The sequence below is a fragment of the Myiozetetes cayanensis genome, unplaced genomic scaffold, assembly GCF_022539395.1.
Source record: "Myiozetetes cayanensis isolate MyiCay16 unplaced genomic scaffold, myiCay2020 scf6-25, whole genome shotgun sequence".
NCBI lineage: Eukaryota > Metazoa > Chordata > Aves > Passeriformes > Tyrannidae > Myiozetetes > Myiozetetes cayanensis.
In genome coordinates, this window is record NW_026087853.1 from 15,206,565 (window position 1) to 15,228,043 (window position 21,479).

The following is a 21,479-nucleotide window of genomic DNA, read 5'->3' on the forward strand; positions in this document are numbered from 1 at the left end:
TATTGGAAAAAGAACACAAACCAAACCAATCATCATAGTTCCATATAATCCCTAATCCCACTGTACCTGTAGTTTAATCATTACATGAAATTCTGGTCATGCAGTAGTATTGGAGTAGGAATTGGAAAAATTAAAGAAATTCAACAAGGAGACTATCATGGAGTAGCTTTAATATACAAAGAAAAAAGGGACTGAACTTTTCACTCCAGAAAGGAGAATATTGAAGTATATTAACAGTGTATAAAATTTTGCAGAAAAAATTAATAGGGTGCTTTTTTTTTCTCACAATGCCAGAATCAGGCCGTGGGCTTGAGAAAAAAAGAAAATATAGTTTCAGACAAGACATAATTAAAAGTGGAACATACTGCCCAAGAAGGTGCAAAGTGTGAAAGCATAAAAAACTACTTTTCCAATTCCTTTGGGGAGGGCAGGCCCATGGGCGCTCTGACACCACGGGTGACCTCCCTGTCAGGGGAGCCATGAAGGCCCGGCGGCAGGAGGTTATTTCTCCCCTGTGCTTTCCCTGCCGATGTTGATCCAGGCTGTCTGGATACACGGGCCTCCAGGCACACAGTGGCCACCAACAGAAAGCACGCACGGCCTCTCAGAGCATTATCCTTTACACAAATGGGCATTCCAGTCCCGAGGTGTCCCATCCCAGTGAATTCCATGAGGGACAAGAGTGGTGCGAAGGAAGGGCTGACTCTGGAAACCCTATCCCTCCTCTTCCCCGAGCAGTTCCCTCCTCCAGCGCCAGTGACGGCGGCGGATACACGATACCGGCAGCCCGCAGAAGGGAGAGCGCCCGCAGCAGTCCTGATGTCCAGCCCACCTTGCCCCAGCAACCACAGCCCCGCCGCCATTTTGGGGCCGGGCGGAAGAACTACATGTCCCAGCGCGCTCTGCGCCGCGGCGCCATCGTGGCGCTGAGCAGTGGGGACGGGTGGCGGCCGGCCCGGCCATGGCGCTGTTCCCGGCCTTCGCCGGGGCCGCCCAGCCCGGGGAGCGCCCCGCCGGCGGCACCGAGGGCTCCAGGAAAGGTAAAGTCCTGGGAGAACCCTGTTTCCCCTAACAGCCCTCCAGCGGCCCCCGACGCACGCCGCCGGGCCCACTCTGGCCTCCGTGCTGGCCCGCGCTCCGCCCCCGCCATGGAGGCGGTGCCGCCGCCGGGCCTGGGCCCCTCGGGCCGTGCACGTCGGCCCCGGAGGCTGCGGAGCGCGGCACGGGGGCTTTTGATTTGTTGCTGTTTTGTTTGGGCTTGGTTGTTTGGTTTTTTTGTTTTGCCACTGTCTTTGGATAATGTAAAAAGTGTTTTCTGAGTTCCTTCCTTGTTAGTTTTAAGCGACATTTTTTGGGACAGTCTCACGAGTGAGATGATAAGGAGTGTCTCATTTTGATTGTTGCGGTTGCTGTCTAACAAGTTACACTTTTATGAAATGAGTAAAGAACCCTTTCTGGTGTATTGCCAAGCAGTGAAGTGATTACTAGGTTTATTTTATTGGGAGAGGATTTGAACTAAACCTTTCGCTTACTAGCTTCCACCACCCTTGAAATCTATTCTCTAGACACCACAGCAAGGGGAAATATGAAGAGAATTCTTTAATTAGGCAAAATTTCTTGTATATCTGGTCCAGTCTGTATGGTGAAGTTTTTGATGCTTTTAGCGGTTCAGGCTGCGGATTGACTTCTTGTTCTAACCAGTTCTGCATCACCACCTCATGGTATTACAGTACAGGGGTCTTCTGGCCACATTTAGGAATCTTTCTGGTAATGACACTCGGTGTAGGGAGTAGTGGACATAATAAGATCCCGGATTGCATCCTCTAGGAATAGAAGAGTTGCTATGCCAGGCAGAGGTACAGAAAAATTCTCTGGTAATAAGACCTTGGTTATATTTTAAAACACGGAATTTAGCCTTTAGGTGGTCTGTGTCGCTGCAGGCCACCTGTCTGGAAGATCAAATTATACAGAAAAAGATGTAAGACTGACTTTTGAATCCAGATTTCAGTTGTTAGCACTGTTTATGACTTACATTTTGATATACTGGAATATTTTTGTGTAAGAAATTGATAAAATATGTTTGGTTTATATTTTAGTCAATATTTTACTTTGTTGTTGATGACATTTTAGTGTAAGTTATAAAAATTAAGTATTAACTCAGAACCACGTTTCTGGTGGCATATATCAAATTTCACACGTTCAGCTTATGAGAACTTGACAGGCAACTTTGGTATCTCTCTGATAGATGGTTCTCTTTGCTCAGAGCTGATGTGAAGTCAAAGTCCATCATAATACTGAAATCCCAGAGCGTTGATTTTAACATGTTATGCAAAACTGAAGTGCCTTTAGCAGACACTTAGGACTGCTTCATAGCTTTATTGTAAAAGTTGAAGTAATAATATGAATATGTTGGCCATGTTTCATTGTGCCAGCCACCTCTGTCTCATATTCTTACAAACCTTCCTAAACCATTTCTAAAGTACAAGTGCCTCCTGAAGCAGCCTGTTCTGCCTGATTGCTGAGTTGCAGCAGCCTCCTGAGTGCTGTGATTTTGCATATGGTTTCTTACAAGTATGTTGTCAAACTTAATTAGTTTCTGATAGAAGATAAATTGCAAATTCATCAGTAGCCCTGAGGAGAGCAGTGGTAATAATTAACCCTGCTGACATTAGTAGGCATTTTGTGCACCATTACTTTGCAGTCTGAACTATGCTGTGGGTCAGGCGATGCAGTGATTTTTGCTGAAAGCAGATTTTCAGGGTCCTGAAAGGCAACAAAAGGCTTTGTATAGCTCTTAAAAATGGTGTCTATAGACATGCACTGTAAATTTTTTTTTTTTTTTTTTTTTTTTTTTTTTTTTTTTTTTGCTTGAGAAGGTATAAAAAGAACTATTGGATTGCTGCTACTGTTGTGCTCATAAATGTGGGTAGTAGAATAGAATAGTAGCAAGTGCATATTATCACAAAATAGGTCTTTTATATGTTTTTATTCTTTATGTTTAAGAACATGAATTTGGTCTGCAAAAATGATAAACTTCTTAGACATTCCACAAGAAAAAAAAATCCAAAGAAGCGAAGAGTGTTTTGAAGTTTGGAATGCATTGTGATGTTTGAAATGCTTGTGTCCAGCTAATTGGTTCACTTGAGATTATTTACAAGCTGTTTTGGACTTGAATATTGTATAATGGAAAAAATTGTTCAGTTCTGTCTGAGTATTAGGTCAGTTCAGTTAAATTGTTCATGAAATGCTGTACTTGGAGAATTCGGAACATTTCCCTGCTGTATCCATGGAGGTCCATTGACTGTGCTACAGGGGTTGGTTCTTGCAGTGTGATTCTTCAATGCTTTAAAGATGCAATTTGGTCTTATTGGCTCACATAGAACCAAGGCATAGGCACAGGCTGAGGATTAATGTTTTTCACTCCATTTCTCCAGGTGAGTTTAGGACCTCGGAGGCCCTAAAACAATAACTTAAAATATAAAAAAACCCAAACCTTATTCTACTTACGCTAACTGTTGCAGTCATATTGCACCAAGTTAGTGAGTGACTTCACATCTGTAAGGGAAAAACAGATTCTTTCAGCTAAAATTAAGTGAAAATGACATCTTGGAAGTTTGTTTCTAATAGTTACTGTTTTTCTGTATTTGAGTCAAATTTCTTCTGGAAATGGATCTGATGCATGCTTACTGTGCATCTGTCTACCAACCTACTTTCTCAGTACCTCTCTCTCTCTCAGTATAGAACTACCTTACAATAAATTTATTTCTGTATAAAAACAATACTAGTAAATTATTTATTATACATTACGTTTTATTAAAAAGAAGAGAAACTCAAAGGCTCTGGAGAATATTTTTGTGCCTGAAAGTAGGTAATCAGATATCTGGCCAAAGACAAATTAGGTAAGTTTTGCATATATTTGAAACAGATACAATAGTTTTAAGGAGGTCTATCTAGCTAATAAGTTGCAGTTTTGTGTGGTTATGTGATACACCTTTACACCAGAGACTCTGCCAACCAGTACATTTTTCTGCTTTGTTAGGTCCATCTGGGTAGTAGAATGCAAATCAAAACAAAGATGGATTTATTTTTTTAAGGGAATTAAATGTGTCTTTTATTTCTGTAAATAAAATTTTTGCACAGATTAGTGGCATTTACTGAAATCTGGAGTGCTCTCAACCATTGTACTTTCTCTGAATTTGACTGTGTTTAGTAAAGACCAGAGGAAAAACATTGTAGGGTTGTAGTTTACTCCTGTGTTTCTGCACACCTTGTCTGCATTACCAAAATTAGCAGAAATAATTTAATGTAAGGAAGGTAATTTTTCAAATCAATATGACATTTAATAGATGTATCTCAAAAACCTCAGGTATAAAGTGGTACTCAGTATGCTGCATGACATATATGGTGAATAACACCTCTAATTTGCTTATGCAATTATCAGGTGTATGAACTATTGTAACTCCTCTGTATTTTAATTGTATAATGGTTACAGATTTGTCCACGAGAAACATTTTGGTATTTCATGGAAAATGCTACATCTCCTACAGGATTGAAATAAGAAATTAACTTATTGTTGCATGACACTTTGTGAGGGAATAATTATTTTGATAGGCAAGTGAAATGTTGCTTGGATATTATCCAGCATAAATCTTTCTCTTTTAATCTTGCCATGGTTTTGGAAGGGTGCTTTGTGGTAGATGTACAGTTTTAAAATCAGACACATCAAAAATAAAGGCGATTATGCCAGAGTGGATTAATTGAAATTAAAAAGTAGATTTTTGTGATATTTTAAATATGCAAGCAAGGATTGCAATTTTGAGGTTTCAGTTTTTATTCTAATTTTACATTCATATATCTTGAGTATTTTCCTGAAAGGGGAAAAAATTGTCTTGTTGATTTGCAACAAAGTACGGTAGCGTGTTTGCCTTAGGTTTGGTGGTTCTAATTGGCAGGCAGAAAGTCACAATAATATGGATATTTATCATACAGTTGAATTTTTATTTTTCAGTCTCTATCCTATGTTTTGGTGAACTGGGAAATGGTGCATGGTGGTGTTCTGCAGCCTACTGGTTGGGGTGATCATGGGAAATGTATTTTGGTCCTGACAGTGCCATGAATTTTAGGTTCTCCTGTGCACAAAAGTGGAGGTTCAAGATGAGCCAGGGAAGGTGACCCGTCCCCATGGGGCCTTTGGTAACAGAGGCAATCTCTTGGGAAACACAAACTGGAGCTTTGCTTTACTGAATGTACTTCTTGATGAGTTTAATTTAGGTTAACAAACTGTATTGCAGTCTTCCGTTTTAAATCCTTTTGTGCACAATAATTCAGGGACCTGAGACAGAAGAAAGAATTTTGGTTTGAAGGGGTATTAGTGAAAGAAATACTTTGAGAGAAGGAGAGATACATGGCTCGTCATACAATGAGTTCATGCTGTTTAAGGAGTAGAGGTCACTGTAGTCAAGAGCACAAAGACAAGAGTGTGACAGGAAGAACACTGAGGCAAAAATGATCGTAAAGAGCATAGAGAAGAGGCAGGGAGGCCAAATTAGTTCCTTTTGTTGTTACCTCCAGTAGTCTGGCACTGGAGAGGCTGCTGTTAAATTCTGTACTTACGTGAAATAACTTTTGTTGTTTATTGTGTGAGAAAATTTCACCTACTTAAAAGAATTCTAGAAATGAAATCTCTATGAAAATTGTTACAGAACTTGTAATATCAGTAGAATTATGACAAAAAATTCCCACTTTGCTTCCTGTCAGTATCTGATCTTATCTGATGTCTGAAATGGCTGAGATCTAGATGCAGAATGCTTAATGCTAACTAATGTATCAAAATTAGAATCAAATAGCCCTTCTTTCACACTAGTGAGAAGTCTAATGGTATTTCAGTGGTTAGAGTTCTTTTGACCTTCTATAAAACACTTGGGTATTCTTATCAGCAATGGGTGTTCCTATCCATAAAATCATGTTAAGAATATTTCCTGTACCGTGGGTAAAGTACACTTTTGTTAGTTTGTATAAATTGTATTGCATTCATTAACTACACCTTTCATTTAATTATGCCTTTCTGTAGTTTCTTTAATTTTAGTCTTTATGTAAATATTTCTATACTAAATTGTATATAGTATATTAAAAGTAATGTATATTATAAGTAACATATAATATTAAATGCATTATATAGTAGGTGGTCTTATTATACATAACATAAATTTATAGAGTATAAAAATAAAGTTTACATTTTTAAGTGGTAAAAATTAATATTGGACAGATTATTTTTCTAAAGTGTAGAACTGTGTATAAAATATACTAAATGGAAATTTCTTGAGCTGCTTTCCAGTGTGCTCAATTATCACACATGACTTAGTGACATTTGCTGTGAATTGAGCTGTCTGCTGACTATATTAAACCCCAACTTAAAAAGAAGCGTAGCAAGCTAATTTGTATTGATCTCACACTTTTCTTTACCTGCAGAATTAGACTGGTTGAGTAACCCGAGCTTCTCTACAGAAGATGCACTATTACTGCACCAGCGCACTACAGAAGTTGCCAATCTCATTCCTGAAAAATCACCACTAAAAAGGTAGACTGTACTTCGGTGTCTTTTAAAATAGCCTCTTTCTTTTGTCCTGCTTATCTTCTGTTATATGAGACCAAAATCAGGAGCTAAAAGCTGCTTTTCATTCTACTATTCAGTATTTAAAAAGGCCTGAACTGAGTCATGTATAAAAGTATGAATAATGCTTCCATGTCCTTTAACTTAAAATAATGAGAAATTGTACTTATGCAATTACATTCCAATTTTCTTTTTCTCAGGGCTGCATTTAAATCATTGTTATTTCAGAATTGAAAGGGAACCGAGCAGTCATGATTCTTCGTTAGCTTTTGAATGTCCTAAGTGACCCTTGAAATAATGTAAAGATTGAGCATCATCTTTGTGACTTCTCTGTGGAAACCAGAGAAATCAACCATTTCAGAGTTGAGTTTTTTACTTTAAAAAAAAAGTTGAAGATGTGAACTGATAAAATACTACATGTATCAGGTTGTGTGGCTGTAGAACATGCTGATCACTGAAGTGACTGATTATATTCTTTTGCGAAAATGATCTTTTAGCAACCACATCTGCTGAAGAACTAGTTTTAATACATTGCATTTACATGTATTGTGTGTTTGAAATGCAATCAGTGTTCTGTTTATCAGTCCTATATTCTGCATAGATTTCTTCAAATCTTTTCAGGACTTAATGTCATAAAACTAGGGATTTTGCAAATTACCATTCAGATAGAATGAAATAATAAACCCACCATAAAAAATAATGTGCAGAGAAATTTTTTATTTTTTTGCCTATTGCTAGGGTACTTGGATTAATAAAAACTAATCAGTTTTATCTCAGTTCCATAAAAACTAATTGCTCCAACCCAGTTGGTGGTTTTAGGGGGATTTGTTTTGTTTTTTTGTTTTGCAGGAGTGTGTGTGTTTGTTTTTAAGGCCTGCTAATGGTTCTTCTGTGGCTGCTTTTTTCTTAGTGTCCTTTAAAAAAATTATGTGAAGGTTGTTACTTGAGAGGCCTTACTTCTGAAACGGTGCAGTTTCTTTTGTTGAGCCATGATGACATTAGGAATACTGAGACTTAACACTCCTTTCTTGCATTGGAAGATTGCAGAAAAAAAAGTTTGAAAAGGGGTTGTGCTTTAATGAAGGGAGAGAGAAGACCTTCATTATTCATTTAATAATTAAGTATGGGAGTGTACATGGTATATACAGTGGTATACCTGTATTTTGCCAAAACTGTCTCTTTTTTTTGATCTCTCAGTCAGTTGTCTGTTGCATGTAGTGTTATTATGTTATATGATAACAGTAGTTCAGTAGTCATAAAAAGTTGTACTTTGATTGGTGAGATTTGGATTTCTAATCTGGAAGTGATTTTAAAAGTGTGTTTTTGATATTTCTTAGAGAAGTCATAAAGAAACAGCTCACCTGAAAGATTTCTCAGTCTTTTAGCTTGGCCTAAGTTGTTTTGTGAATTTAGGAAATTTTATCAGCTCAGTCATCTTCTTTACTTCGACAGTGTTAACAGGTGGATGTTTATACAGATCACACATCAAAATGCCATGACAATTAAATTGTTAAGACTGGTTGTCAGTAATTCCATCAGCTGAAAAATACTGTTGTTATTTAATACAGATTTATATCACTTTCATTATATTTGTTACTGCTACTTTCTCTAAAAAATACAGGGAAAGTAAAGGTAAAGGGTAAAAGGTTCTGAACTTTTTTATGGTGCTGTTTCTTAACAGTTTTACTACTTGGATATATAGGTATACATAGATGTATGTACTTTTTTCCCAGCAGGACTTCTTCAAGATCTGACTTGTCAGGAGAAAGTGATACAGATGAGAGTCTGAAACAGGGAAGTAAGAAAAGGAAAAAAAAAAAGAAAAAGCATCACCACTATAAGAAGACAAAAAGGAAAACCAAAGGGGACTCCAGTAGCAGCGAATCGGACGTGGACAGTAAGCACATCAAGAACAAAGGAAGTGGCAGAAATGGTGAAAAGGAAGCAGCAGCAAAGTAAGTATATATCCATTTATTACCCCTGTGCAAGATGTAAATTCCTGTACTTGTCTCTTCAGCTGAAATTCTTAACACTAGTTGACCGTTTTTTCTAAGCTGTATATGACTAAGCCCGCATTCAGAGCAATGAAAGTAGATTTAGAACCACTTTTGTAATCATATTGAAAAACTGTGACTAAAATATTCACTGAAGTACTGTTGTGCAGATCAAAGCATGATATAGTGGTAACAAAATAAATTTTTAAAGACATGTAGAGGCATATGTTAAGTTTTTATAAGCATCTTGTTTCCTTTCATGGATCTTCTTTTAGGAGAGTTCGGAGTGGGATTACATTAAACATTCTTAATTAGTGCAGAACTTTTAATATATGGTAGGGTTTGCCTTGTAATATAACCTCCTCCCCACAGAGTTAATGTTTCCTTTTTTTGATATTAAGACAAAGTTTGTTGTATGATTTAACATTTCTTTTATATGCAGGCATTTATTGCTGTGTGTTCTTCATACTTCCTGTTTGTAGTACATCTATAAGGGTATTTGAACAATTGAAATTATTTTGTTAGATCTACTTTGTTAATTCCAGGAGCTCTAAAGTCCTGTGTAGTTAGTGGAGATGTAGTGACTATTATGATCTTTGAGCAGCGAAAGAGGTTTTGTGAATGCACTGAGTATCCAGGTTGGGCATACCTGGCTGTGCTTTTCTCAGGCTGTTGGGTTTTGAGCATTTCAAAGTGTCGCTATCCAGCTGGCTGTGTGCCACCGTTCCCTGGCTCTCATGACGTTTGCTGGCTTGAGCAGCCATTTTGCCTCTCTCTGATTGCCTAGTTCCCGTGTTTTCTTTGGCATCAGCAGCTCTGGCTCTAATTCACAGCATTGCAACTACTCCTGGGGATGAGGATTTGGTGACATTGAGGATTTGTTACAACTGGGGATAGTCCAGGTAGTCTCTGACTTTCCCCCAGTTTCCTACTTTTCTCAAGGCAGATGAACGAGGAGCTTAAACGCACAGGTTTGTGGGCACGTGTCTGTGCCAAGGGCTTGTAACATTGATTCCCTGTGGAAGCCTGGCAGCAGTACTGCAGGTGTTGTCTGACATCTGTAGCCGCACTCACCTCCTCCTTTATGAGAACTCTCTAGTTGGCTTGGGGTGGCTCAGGCTGCCTGTCAGGAAGGACAGTAAAAATCATTTGGTTGCTAAAATCATTCTGCTCTGTCCCATTACTTGTTTTTGCTGGAAGGGTGTCTGGACGTGGTCCATAAACTGTTTGCTACATTGGACCAACCAGCCTATGCTTTGCCTAAGTGAAATTGTTGAAATTCTTTCATGGTGTCTATTTTTACTTCTTTCCATAAATTGTTGGTGCTGAGAGAATTTGAATTTTCAAGAGACTGGTTTTGAAATATGAACCACAAAATTGCTCTAAATATGAATGGTCTTGTGAAATTTTAGAAAACATCTCAAGATTCTAAAACTCACGTATTTGTACCATGAATTCATATTGGAAGTTCCTAGTTGTCTACAGCTCAGAGGGAGGTGGCAATTTCCACTTAAGTTCTTTTGTATAATTGTAAACCAGAAACTACTTTGATGCACACTGTTTTATCAAATGCATGGGTAGAATTACAGCTAATCAGTGTAATTAATCCTCTTACAGATTGTCCTCTTTTTCTTAATTGTCACATCTTACTAAGACAAAAGTAAATTTTAGAAGTAGTAATATAAAGCTTTTTGGTTATAGTTTGCCAGGCAATTGATTGGATTGATTGGTTAAATCTGTTTATCTTTCCGAATTATAAATTCAGTTTTTGGAAGTGCAAGGAGTGTTTTGGTTTGATGGTCTGATTAGTGTATTTCTAATTGTTTTTTTCCAAGCATGGGACTGACTGTGAGATAGTGGATCACGTAGCATGCCTTTGAGAAAATTAAATTATTCGTTATTAAATTATTCATTATTAAATTGTTAGTTATTAAATTATTAGTTATTAAATTATTAGTTATGAACTACAGAAATATACTGTTTCCTGGGGTTTATAAATGCTGGATATGTGCACACGTGCTTAGAATATCCTCCTCTTTTTTTGCAGCCTAGGTAAGAAAACATCAAATCTTACCAGCAGTCGCTCTGTTTGGCTCGATGATGTCCAGGATTTCACAGCAGACGCCTTCAGAATAGACAAGAAACCAGACCCTGGAAACTGGACCTACAAGTCCTTGTATCGTGGGGACATAGCAAGGTACCAAGTGTTGTTTTCTATTGGTATTCAAACTATCAGAGTCGCTATCTTGTGATTCATTAATTTGAGTGTGGCTGTGACATTTTTATATAGAAGATGAGAACAGACAACTGAATAGTTTATTTCAGAATTTGACTTGCCTTTGGGCCAATGTCAAGTGTCCCTTGGGGATCTGTAGTGGTACCAGTGCTACTATTTAATGTCTTCATCAATGACATGGACAGAGGGATCAAGCGCATCCTCAGCAAGTTTGCCAACACCGAGGTGATCAGTGCGGTTGACGTTCCTGAAGGACAAGATGCCATCCGGAGGGACCTGGACAAGCTCAAGAAGTGGGTCCATAGAAATGTCATGAGATATAACAAGTGCAAGGTGCTGCTCCTGGTCAGGGCAACCCCTGCTGTCAGTCCAGGCTGGGGGATGAACAGATCAAGGGCAGCCCTGCTGAGGACTTGGGGGTGCTGGTGAGAGGCTGGACATGAGCTGGCCATGTGCACTCACAGCTCAGAAAGCCAAACGTGTCCTGGGCTGCATCAAAAGCAGTGTGGCCAGCAGGTCGAGGGAGGGGATTCTGCCCTCTGCTCTGCTCTGGTGAGACCCCACCTGGAGTGCTGCATCCAGCTCTGGGGTCCCCAGCACAGGAAGGACATGGACCTGTATGAGTGAGTCCAGAGGAGGCTACCAAGTTGATTATAGAGGGTGCACCTCTCCTGTGAGGAAAGGCTGAGAGAACTGGGGGTGTTTATCCTGGAGAAGAGAAGGCTCCATCCAGTACCTGAAGGAGCCTACAAGAAAGATGGAGGGGGACTTTTTACAAGGGCATGTAGTGATAGGACAAGAGGCGATGGCTCTAAACTGAAGGAGAGTAGGTTTTCATTGGATATTAGGAAGAAATTCTTTGCTGTGAGGGTGGTGAGGGACTGGAACAGGTTGCTTAGAGAAGTTGTGGTTGTCCCATTCTTGGAAGTGTTCAAGGCCAGGTTGGATGGGGCTTTGAGCAACCTGATCTAGTGGAAGGTGTCCTTGTCCATGGGATTGGATCTGTAAGGTCCCTTCCAACTCAAAACATTCTATGATTCTTGGATAAATACTTTAAAAGGCAAAAGATAGCATTAAACAATGGATGTAAAGTGCATGATTTTCATTGTTTCTAAAAGCATTCTCTATGTAGCAAACTGCAGGCATGTGACTTTGTAGAACTGCCATCTGGTGGTGGCAGAATGGGTCAGATTCAAAGGCGTGATTTGAGGTCAGGAATCCCAGGTTGTGTTATAGATCATCTTTGGGTGAGTACCCCTTTTGGTCTCTGTTGTTCTCTTTTTATGTCTGAAAGGGAAATGAGGGTACTGATTAGTTTGATAACCTTGTAAAAAAAAAAAAAAAAAGGAAAGGTACAGGTACTTTCTTAGCAAACAGATTCAGTGAAAGATCAGTCACCCAGACATTGTTCCAGAATGTGTGTGTCTTACGCAATGCTGCATTTCAAATTAGTGTAGATGAAATTGAACGTTCAACATCCTTAGTTACTGGTACTATGATGACTCTTCAGAACATTTCCCTGCATTAACACAGAAGCCCATCTAAAGGAGCCTGCACTTGACCCAAGCATTGTGTATGCACAATTCCTGATTTTCCTGAAAATTGTTTTCTGTATTTAAATAATATTACTGTGTTTAAATAATGCTGTATATAATTATTTGGAGGAAGGACAATTTATCGGTTATATTTTTGTAGTGTTATATACCTTTGCAATAAAATTGCAAATATCCAATACCTGTGGATTATCAGCTGTTTTCTGAGATGAAAATATTATTTTAGCATTACACATCACTATATCTGCCACTGAAATTACATTCTTGGTAATATTTGAAGGTGGTATTTTCCTTTCTTGATACATAGGAGTACTGTGGCCTTTATGAATGTGGACTTTTCTCTTCACACCCCTGTCTGCTTTTTGGTGTATAAAATGGACAGAAGCTTAGGGACATAGGAAGAAATTACTGGGCTGAACTAATGCTGTCTAATTTTCAGTTTCAAATAAGTAGCCCTAAATGGTGTTGTATGTTGTTCTTTCTCCAGGTTCTACTTGGCTTAAAATGATAGGAAGAAAAAAGTTTTTTCTTCTACTTGTGTATGACAGATATTGTTGAAGTCAGAGGAAGCTTAGTATGATATTAAAAGTGTGATGACATAAACTGGCGAGTTAAGACTTCATAAACTGAAGTCTTAAATAAGCAGAAAGTTACCAGGTTCTTAAACTTTTGAAGATCTATGCATATGTTTGGGTCAATTTGAATGAAAGCATTTCTTCCATGCTTGCTTTCAAAAAGGAGGTGTTCTTTCTGATGTGTATTTTAAAATATGTTTAATTGTATTTTCCCATTTAAGATATAAAAGGAGAGGAGAGTCCTGCCTTGGCATAGATGCAAAGAAACAGTGTATAACCTGGGACAGTTCTGCATCGAAAAAGAAGCAAGTACAGATTCGACCTGAGCGCTACTTTACAAAGAACAATGTGAAGATGCTGAACACAGATGGGATTCCTGTTTGCAATAAAGATTGTCCATCTGACCCACCTGCTTTTATACCAGTTTCCCAAGCAGAAACTGATGATTATTCTGACACAGCGGAGGTAAATCCTCTTGGGATTTATGATCCATCAACTGCAGAATGGCTACAAGGAAAAGGGCACAGGAGTGCAGACAACGAGTCTGTAAATACACAGCAAGCAATTCAAGAGCCTAGGATAAACATGAACCCCATCCTTATGACAAAAGTGGAAGAACATAACAAGAAAGTCAGAGAAAACCCAAGAGATATTAATGCTTGGATGGAATTTGTTTCTTTTCAGGTATGTATTCTAACAGACCTTGTTGCTTATTATAAGTAATAAATACATGAACATTATATTGTAATTTAATTTGTTTAGGACTGTATATCTTCTTTTGATGAAGAATGAGCTGTTAACTCATCTTCACAAAAATCATCATGTGATTCTAGTGATGATTCTTCCTAATGTTGTAATGATTTTTCTTTTTGTTTTAGGATGAATTAATGAGAGGACCTAGCCCTTATGCCAGTAAGGGAGAGCAGGAAGTAAGAAGAAAATCACTCAAGTTAATCTTAGAAAAGAAACTGGCTATTTTAGAGAGGGCAATTGAAAGTAATCCCAGTAATGTTGATCTGAAACTTGCCAGGCTGAAGCTTTGCACAGAGTTCTGGGAACCACCAGCTTTAATCAAAGAATGGCAGAAACTAATTTTCTTACATCCCAATAATCCAGAGATGTGGAAGAAATACCTTCTGTTCTGTCAAAGCCAGTTCACTACCTTTTCTGTTTCAAAAATCAATAGTCTCTATGGAAAATGTTTGACAACATTGGCAGCTGTACAGGATGGCAGCATGGTATCCCATCCTCTGCTGCCTGGCACAGAAGAAGCCATGCTGGGTAAGGTTCTTTCTGTTTCATATTTTGGTCAGATTGTCTTCATAGGAGCTAATGACATTAAGAATAGACTTTCCTTTGTGTTGTGTGAAGCTTGTCTTCTCTTCAGAATGCTTGGCATCCTGATTTCTTAGCTGAGAATTAAAGGAGATATTCCAACCAAATATGGATATAGCAGATCTTTTTCTTCCCCAGGAGAGTTTATGATACAGCATCCAGTAAAGTCCAATGTGCTGAGTGGTTTATACTGCAGTGTCAGGACTGGAGAATTGCAGCCAACAGCCGAGGGATGTGCTTTAGAAAGGGTGGCTTGTGAAAAAAAACCACAATTACCTCTTGTTCAAAAGTTTTACAGCTAGTTGCTTTAATCCAGAAAAGAGAAGGGACATGGCAAGTCTGATGTGAAATTTTCTTGAGCATCCCAGTTTGTAAATGGAGAATTCTGAACTGTGATACCATGTGATCATGCCTTTTGTATTTATTCTATGCATATATCTACCACTTTATTATATAATTATCCGTGGAAGGAAAATTAGTCAGATGGTTAGGATGCTGGAGTGGATCCAGGGAAGAAATGAGTTCATACTCAGTTCTGGCATGGTCTTTAAATTTAATTTGGAGCTAAATGGCCTATCCCGTTTCAGTTTTGCTTCTCTACCTTGAAGTGTCGTCATGATTATTAATCAACAAATACACTGAGGAGGGCAGAATATTTATGTCATCATGAATATTTTTGCCTTTTTTTTTCCTTTTAAAAATTTTTTTTTGATCTACAAGAGACTATGATGAAAGAGTCCATTCTTTAAAATGTGTGACCTCTTGTTTTTATTGGAGTCCTGTAACTGCTGTTTGAGCAATGTTGCTGTCTGTTATGCAGTGTCCAGTCTGGATTTATAGGTTGAGATGCGGGGTTTACAAATTAGTTTCAGGTGTTCAGATCTCATGCGGTCTTTGACTGATTCATCTTGGATCAAGCACTGGAAAAAGTGCTGCAAATGAAAGATCCTCTACTGGCAGGTGGATATTATACAGCCTGATAGCTTCTAGTTGCTTCCACTGTCTCTGATTTCCAACACTTCAGTCACTTTGTGCACTAACCATGATAAATGATTCTCGGGACAAATGTTTTATTCAGAATCTATTTTTGGATGCAGGAAGTTTTTTCTTTAATTTTGTTTCCCTTCACACATTTGAACATATGTGACTCATTAAATACTGTTTGTCAACTGCTATGAGATTTTATTTTTTTTTAATAGAATTCCTTTAACTAGGTAGCTAATATTAGGTTGATGTTTTTCAAAGTACTTTGTTCTGGCAGTGTCCATAGATAGGTTAAAATGAAAACTTCAGGAGTGGAACAGAAACACAGATAACTTCCTGTTGTTCTGTATTAAGCCTACAGTGATTTTTTATGAACATTGTCAAGTATTTTATTTTTCCCCTTTGGAATTCATATAATTGAAGTAGAGAAAATTCCAGTGGGAGACTTCTTAATTTGAGATTTCTTTATTAATGACTCAGCTAAATAATTTTGGGCTGAGTTTTAACTGTCGGTTAGGAAGATTAGCAGACTGTTCTTTAAGATAGATTGTTTCACAAATTAATTATGATGAGTAGCAGTATAGATACACAGTAGGCTTGAATCTTCAACCTTTGACCTTTGCTAAGGACAAAGTGTAAGAGCTCTAATTTTAAATAGCAGCACACTGTGCCATCTGGTGTTCAAGTCGGTACATAACACTATCTACTTGGAATAGGTGGATTTTTTTTTTTAACATGAGATTTAAGAAAGGTAAAGCTGAATTTAAAATGATAGATCAGCTTTTACATAAATTTTGAGATAAAAGTTTATAACACTTTAAATTTAGTAGGAATTGTTAATCAGATAAAGATAAAGCATTCTCAAATGTTGCTGTGTAAAGGGAATCCTGTTTTTCAAATTATACCTACTGGTTGGGAAGAAACATCCTTATCTTTTAAGTCAGTTCACTGCAGAAGTGTCTTAGGATCCTGGACTGAATTAAGTATATATTCATTTTATTTTCAGCTTTTACCACAAAGAAAATGCTGATCTTTGCATTTCTTCAAATATCGTTTTCTTTTTTATAATGCAGAAAATCTTATGCTGTAATTTATTTTTGGCACCAGTTTGGCAGCAAATCCTGGTGAGATATTCTCTACATCCAGACTCTTTTAATCAAAGTTCATCTCTTTGAAGCTTTAAGACTAGGAAAGGACAGCTTTTTCAGTGTCAGTTGAACACAGTGCCTAAATTGATGAAAATACTTTGGAAGATTCTGTTATATACTTAATAAGTGTTTTAGTTGTCTAAATATCTTTAGAAATCTCAGAGTCTGTTATTGGAAACAATCATTGGCTTTGCAGAAAAAGATTGGATTAAATGCTTGGTTTGTATATTCTAGCTGAATTCAAGTTTTTATGTGCACACATCTGATGTACATCTCAATACAGGTGAAAGGACTAAATTCTTTTCCACTTCTTATTAAAAAATAGCAGGATCTTTAGGAGCAGTTGATTCTAAACTATATTGTTGCATATGTGTATCTAGACACATAAATATTTTGATTGTTTAAAACCCTCCAAAGCCTGTGCATTTAGTGAAGAAAAAAGTTTTTGAAGAACTGGGTTCAAAGCTGTCGGTGATTTATTTAAGTCTTTATTTATGGGTTTTGGGTTTCTTTTTGCAAGCCAATTAAGATTATGATTTAAAGCAATTTGATTTTTGAACAACCTCTGTTCTGTTAAGACTGGAGTGTAATTTGGAGTGATTAAGTATCTTTGAAATGTTCTTGAGCTGCCTGGTAACAGAGATGTTTATAATACCTGTTATTTTCCAGTTCTTTCATTTAAGACTCTCATTGCAAATATATGACTAGAAAAACTGTGGCTTTGCTCCCATTTTTGAGCTGTGACTGAGGCTCAGTATGCAGTAGAGATATGGCAGTGACTACAAATAAAATTTGTTGGAGAGCAAGCATTAGAGCTCTTCTCTACTTTTAAACAGTAATACTCTTAATTCAGGTCTTATATAAAGGTAAAGAAAAAGGGAATGACAGTTGGAATGAAAGTGATATATTACCTATGTAACCATGTCCTGCAAAACTGAGGCAAAGAGGATTTTTGTAGTTATCAGCTGCTATGTTCATTGTGATAACGCCCAGCATCTTCAGAGAGGGCTGTGACCCATTGACAGATGTTGAATATGCTGAAATTGGGACCATTGTGTCTATCTTTTTCATCAATGAGGACAGTGCATGTCTAGCATGAATAAAAAGTCATTGCTTTGGTACATTTAAAGTGGGCAGTCTTAAAGTTAACTGTGACAGTTTTGACAGGCATTTGTGCTTGTGTTTTGGATTTTGATACTGTTCCAAAACAATTATGCACTACAGCACTTCATGTATGTATTTTGTATATGTGGGCTGTAATAAAATATTTTTCAACAAAATTAATTTGAAATACTAAAATTTTATCTTCTTTACTTTACAGCTATATTTATTCAGCAGTGCCACTTTCTGAGACAGGCTGGCCATTCTGAGAAAGCAGTGTCTTTGTTTCAGGCTCTGATTGACTTCACCTTCTTTAAACCTGACAGTGTAAAAGATCTGCCAACAAGGGGACAGGTAGCAATTTCCATTTAAATGGGTGTGTGTCTTTATGTATTACAGAGAATGCTGTACCAGGAAAATGTTGATGCATTTTTAAGGACATAGGGAAATATTTTGGGTAACAACTTACTTAGTGATCCTTCAAGGTGATGCTTTCATGGAAAAAATGCTTGTGGATCCTCTGGAACTGCAGGCCAAATGGCTACTTCTGCTGTTTATAGTACAAGTGTGATAACTAGTCATTTCATGTCTTCTTTTTTTCTAATTAAAGATGAAAAAATAAAAATAGAAAAAATAGGAAAAAATAGAGCTAGCTGACTTATGTCTGTGTCTAGTTAGCACTTGCCCTGCTTCTTTTCCTCAGAAATGCTGATGTTTTGTTACTGTTGATGGAGAAATCTGAGATGACCTAAAATCTTTTTCTTCTGTGCAGTTCTTGCAAAAATTTCTTAGGTTGTCTGTTACTTGTTTTCTTTAATTTGATGCCCATGTTAGGAACACTTTATGCTTTCGAGTGCCTTTTATTTAACCCATGTAATTCTGTTCAGCATATTGTGTTAAATGTTAAATGCTGAAGTAGAAAATTGTTTTTCTCTTAATTTGCTCAGGAGAATGTTGGGCATGCACCCCAATAATAACAAGTAAGTTAATATTTAGATGCCATTAGCATCATCCCACTGAACTGTTAGGAATTGTTTCATTTTTAAGGACTGGTAGGGAGCTGGGGTACCATAGAGAACAAAAATTGAATTTGTTTGCATTATCTCACCTTTTTCCCCAGACACCACAATTGAGACTCCATTTCTGTTCTGTTAGTGCTGTTACCCACAAATGGAGCAATCTTAAAGGTTAATTAATTGTGGTATCTTCTTAAAGAGCCAAAATTTTAGAGTCCAGTCATAGCTATCATGTGGGATTTGATATAGTTGCACAGATACACGTATACAGAGTAATAGTTCCAGTCATTTGAAAAACTTCAAGATTGTCTGTAGTATTTAAAAAATCTTAAAGCAGGATGAAAAGGGACCTTGATTTAAAAGGGCATTGTTTTGGTTGGAAAGTGCAGTTCTTGAAAAGAGGAAAATGCCAGATTTACAGCTGATCACACATTCTGCTCTCTTGTAGAAGCATTATGACTCAGTCTGGAATTACTTGTTTCTGTACTGTTTTCACAGTTCACTTTCTCACTTGAAGCAAAGAATAAATCCATGAGGAGCAGAATTAGATTTTGCAGTTGCTGTAAGCTGTGCATTTTCTAATGTGTTGATGCTTGATTTTTCTTAGAGTAAATTTTATTGTTAATAGTTGTATTAACAGTCACATCTCATTGTCCAGACTAAGAGTTGGTACTCAACAGAAGCACGTAATAGGAGAGAGATGGTCATTAGAGCTAAGGATATACAAAACAGGGGAGGAATTGATGGAGCTAGAGATGACTGATGGCATAGAGGCAGTGACAGAGTCAGGACTAGAACCCTGGACTTCTGATTCACTGGGAAGTACCCTGACCTTATTGACCACCCTGAAATCTGAGAAATGAAGGGCCTTACTGATCTTCTCCTCTTGTTCTTAGTCAAGTCATATTAATGTTCAGCTGTAACATTTTGATTTGACCATAGGTGGGTGATTCAGTTATCATTCCTTTAGCCAAAATCTTCATAGTTCCATGGAAGTTAGGGAGGAGGGGAGATTTGGGATCTGAAAGCCACACTTTGGGGACTTTGGATCTTTATTCTTGAAGGATCCATATAGGACATTAGGCTATTATAGCAAAAGTATTTTGCTATCTTTAAAGCCTAATACCTTTAAAAACAATCACAATAAGAGCTGATGACAGTCCTTATGTGCCACAGGCATGACTGAAGTACTCAGTTGTCCCTACTGAATCTTAAAACAGCAGTCTTCTTCAGACTCTTAAGCAGAAAGTCTTCAGATTTTGCACCCAGATAGGTGCTTGTACGGTCTGGAAAACCTAAGTTGACTCAGGTGATATTTGTACAGCAGTAAAAATTATTTTTCTGTACATTTTGTTTTGGCTGCCCCTGCCTGAAACAACAGGTGGAATTCTTTGAACCTTTTTGGGATAGTGGAGAACCACGAATTGGAGAAAAAGGAGCAAGAGGCTGGAAAGCATGGATGCACCAACAAGAAAAGGGTGGATGGGTTGCTCTTAAGGATGGTATGTGTGTGTCAATATGTGTACTTTTATGTCCATATGTTCTCCTAAACATTTTGATTAGAATGATATAAGCTGTTTCTTCTCATGTTTTTGTATACAAATACAAATATTTTAAAAATATTTATGGAGATTAAGATAATGTGTATCACACTTTACAGGCAATAGTATGTGTTGAATGTTGTACAATATTGTTTATGGAATATTGCTGTTCTTCCTAGGATGAGAATTGAGGCAGAGGATGGCCTATCTTCCACTCTGTGCTGAAAAGGCTAAAGGTGCGAGTAGCCAGTAGAGACTCACACCCACCAAAAGTGAAAGGAATCTACTTTGCTTAAGACCCTTTCAGCATATTGGTAGATGAGGTGGAATTATATTATTAGATGATAGTTGCCTCAAGGATACCTAGATTAATGATTTTATTTCTAGAATCAGATTTCAGTTTGTTAAGCAAAGATATAGTAGAAATAGGAGGAAAACCTTTCCTTTCTCTTTGTGATGCATAAAATGAAGGAATTGCATTTTCACTTGCCTGGAGTGCTTCTGGGTGGGCAGGGACGCAGAAAATGCCTCTCTGCTGCTTAGTCTCACCTTGTCTTCTGGTCTACAGCGCTTCCCTTTATGTCAAGGACTAGTTCTCAATCAGATAAATTGTGAGGTGAAGTAGGGGACTGGAATGCGTCTGACCAAAGATGAGCTGTCTCTGCTTTTGCTGTTCCTGCTGCTGCAGCAACTCTAATGAAGCAAGTTTGTCTCTGCTTTTAGTAAACAAAGGAAAGGTGATGTGTTTCCCTTGTCTCTGGATTAAGATGGAATTTGCTTGGCATTTCCAGGTGCTTTTCCCCTTATGTGTCAACCCCAGAAGTTCAGGTGCAATCTGCAGTCAAGTGTGATCTCTGAAACTGCCAGCTTTTATCAAACTTTGGTCAGAGTGTGGAAATGCCTTCATTCTTCATAGAGTCGCTGACTAAGGGGGAGGCTGTTGATCCCAAAAAATATATAGAAAGTAAAAATCTTGCAACCACCTGTTTGTTTTACCTGAAATTTAAGAACTGGGATTGGGAGTGTTTCACCTATTTAATGCCAAATGTCAGGATCAAGAATCTGGAGGTGGTGTAGAAATGGCTTGATTTTCATACCAAAAGAAAAAATAGCACAAGTAACCATTAAATTTGGAAGGCTATTTTTTCCTCAACAACAAGAAAGAAAAATCAGAAAAATCTCTACAAGCTTTTCTTTAGTTACAGGTTCTGCACATAATTAATATATTGCTGTCACAAGAAAAATATGCAAATTTTATCTAATAATCCAGAAAGATTATCATAAAAGTGGATGTGGTTAAGCACTTTATTTTGTGTGTGTTTAACGACATGTGTTGTTTCAATTGCACATTAATGAAAATATTGAAAATACCAGGTATTTTAAAGC

At 37.6% G+C, this 21,479-nt stretch overlaps 1 protein-coding gene across 2 annotated transcripts in view; it reads left to right on the plus strand.

Moving 5' to 3' along the window:
• The first annotated feature begins 920 nt into the window (after positions 1-920).
• Positions 921-21,479, plus strand: part of NRDE2 (NRDE-2, necessary for RNA interference, domain containing) — a 31,323-nt gene continuing 10,764 nt past the window's right edge. Inside the window, exons 1-8 of one of the 2 annotated variants that reach the window (XM_050335348.1) lie at positions 921-1,040; positions 6,469-6,577; positions 8,344-8,565; positions 10,652-10,801; positions 13,190-13,652; positions 13,847-14,249; positions 17,757-17,890; positions 19,934-20,054. In XM_050335348.1, the coding sequence (XP_050191305.1) occupies positions 962-1,040; positions 6,469-6,577; positions 8,344-8,565; positions 10,652-10,801; positions 13,190-13,652; positions 13,847-14,249; positions 17,757-17,890; positions 19,934-20,054 (1,681 nt within the window). In that variant the 5' untranslated portion in view covers positions 921-961. The remainder of the gene's footprint in view (positions 1,041-6,468; positions 6,578-8,343; positions 8,566-10,651; positions 10,802-13,189; positions 13,653-13,846; positions 14,250-17,756; positions 17,891-19,933; positions 20,055-21,479) is intronic. The other variant, XM_050335349.1, reaches the window with a different exon arrangement.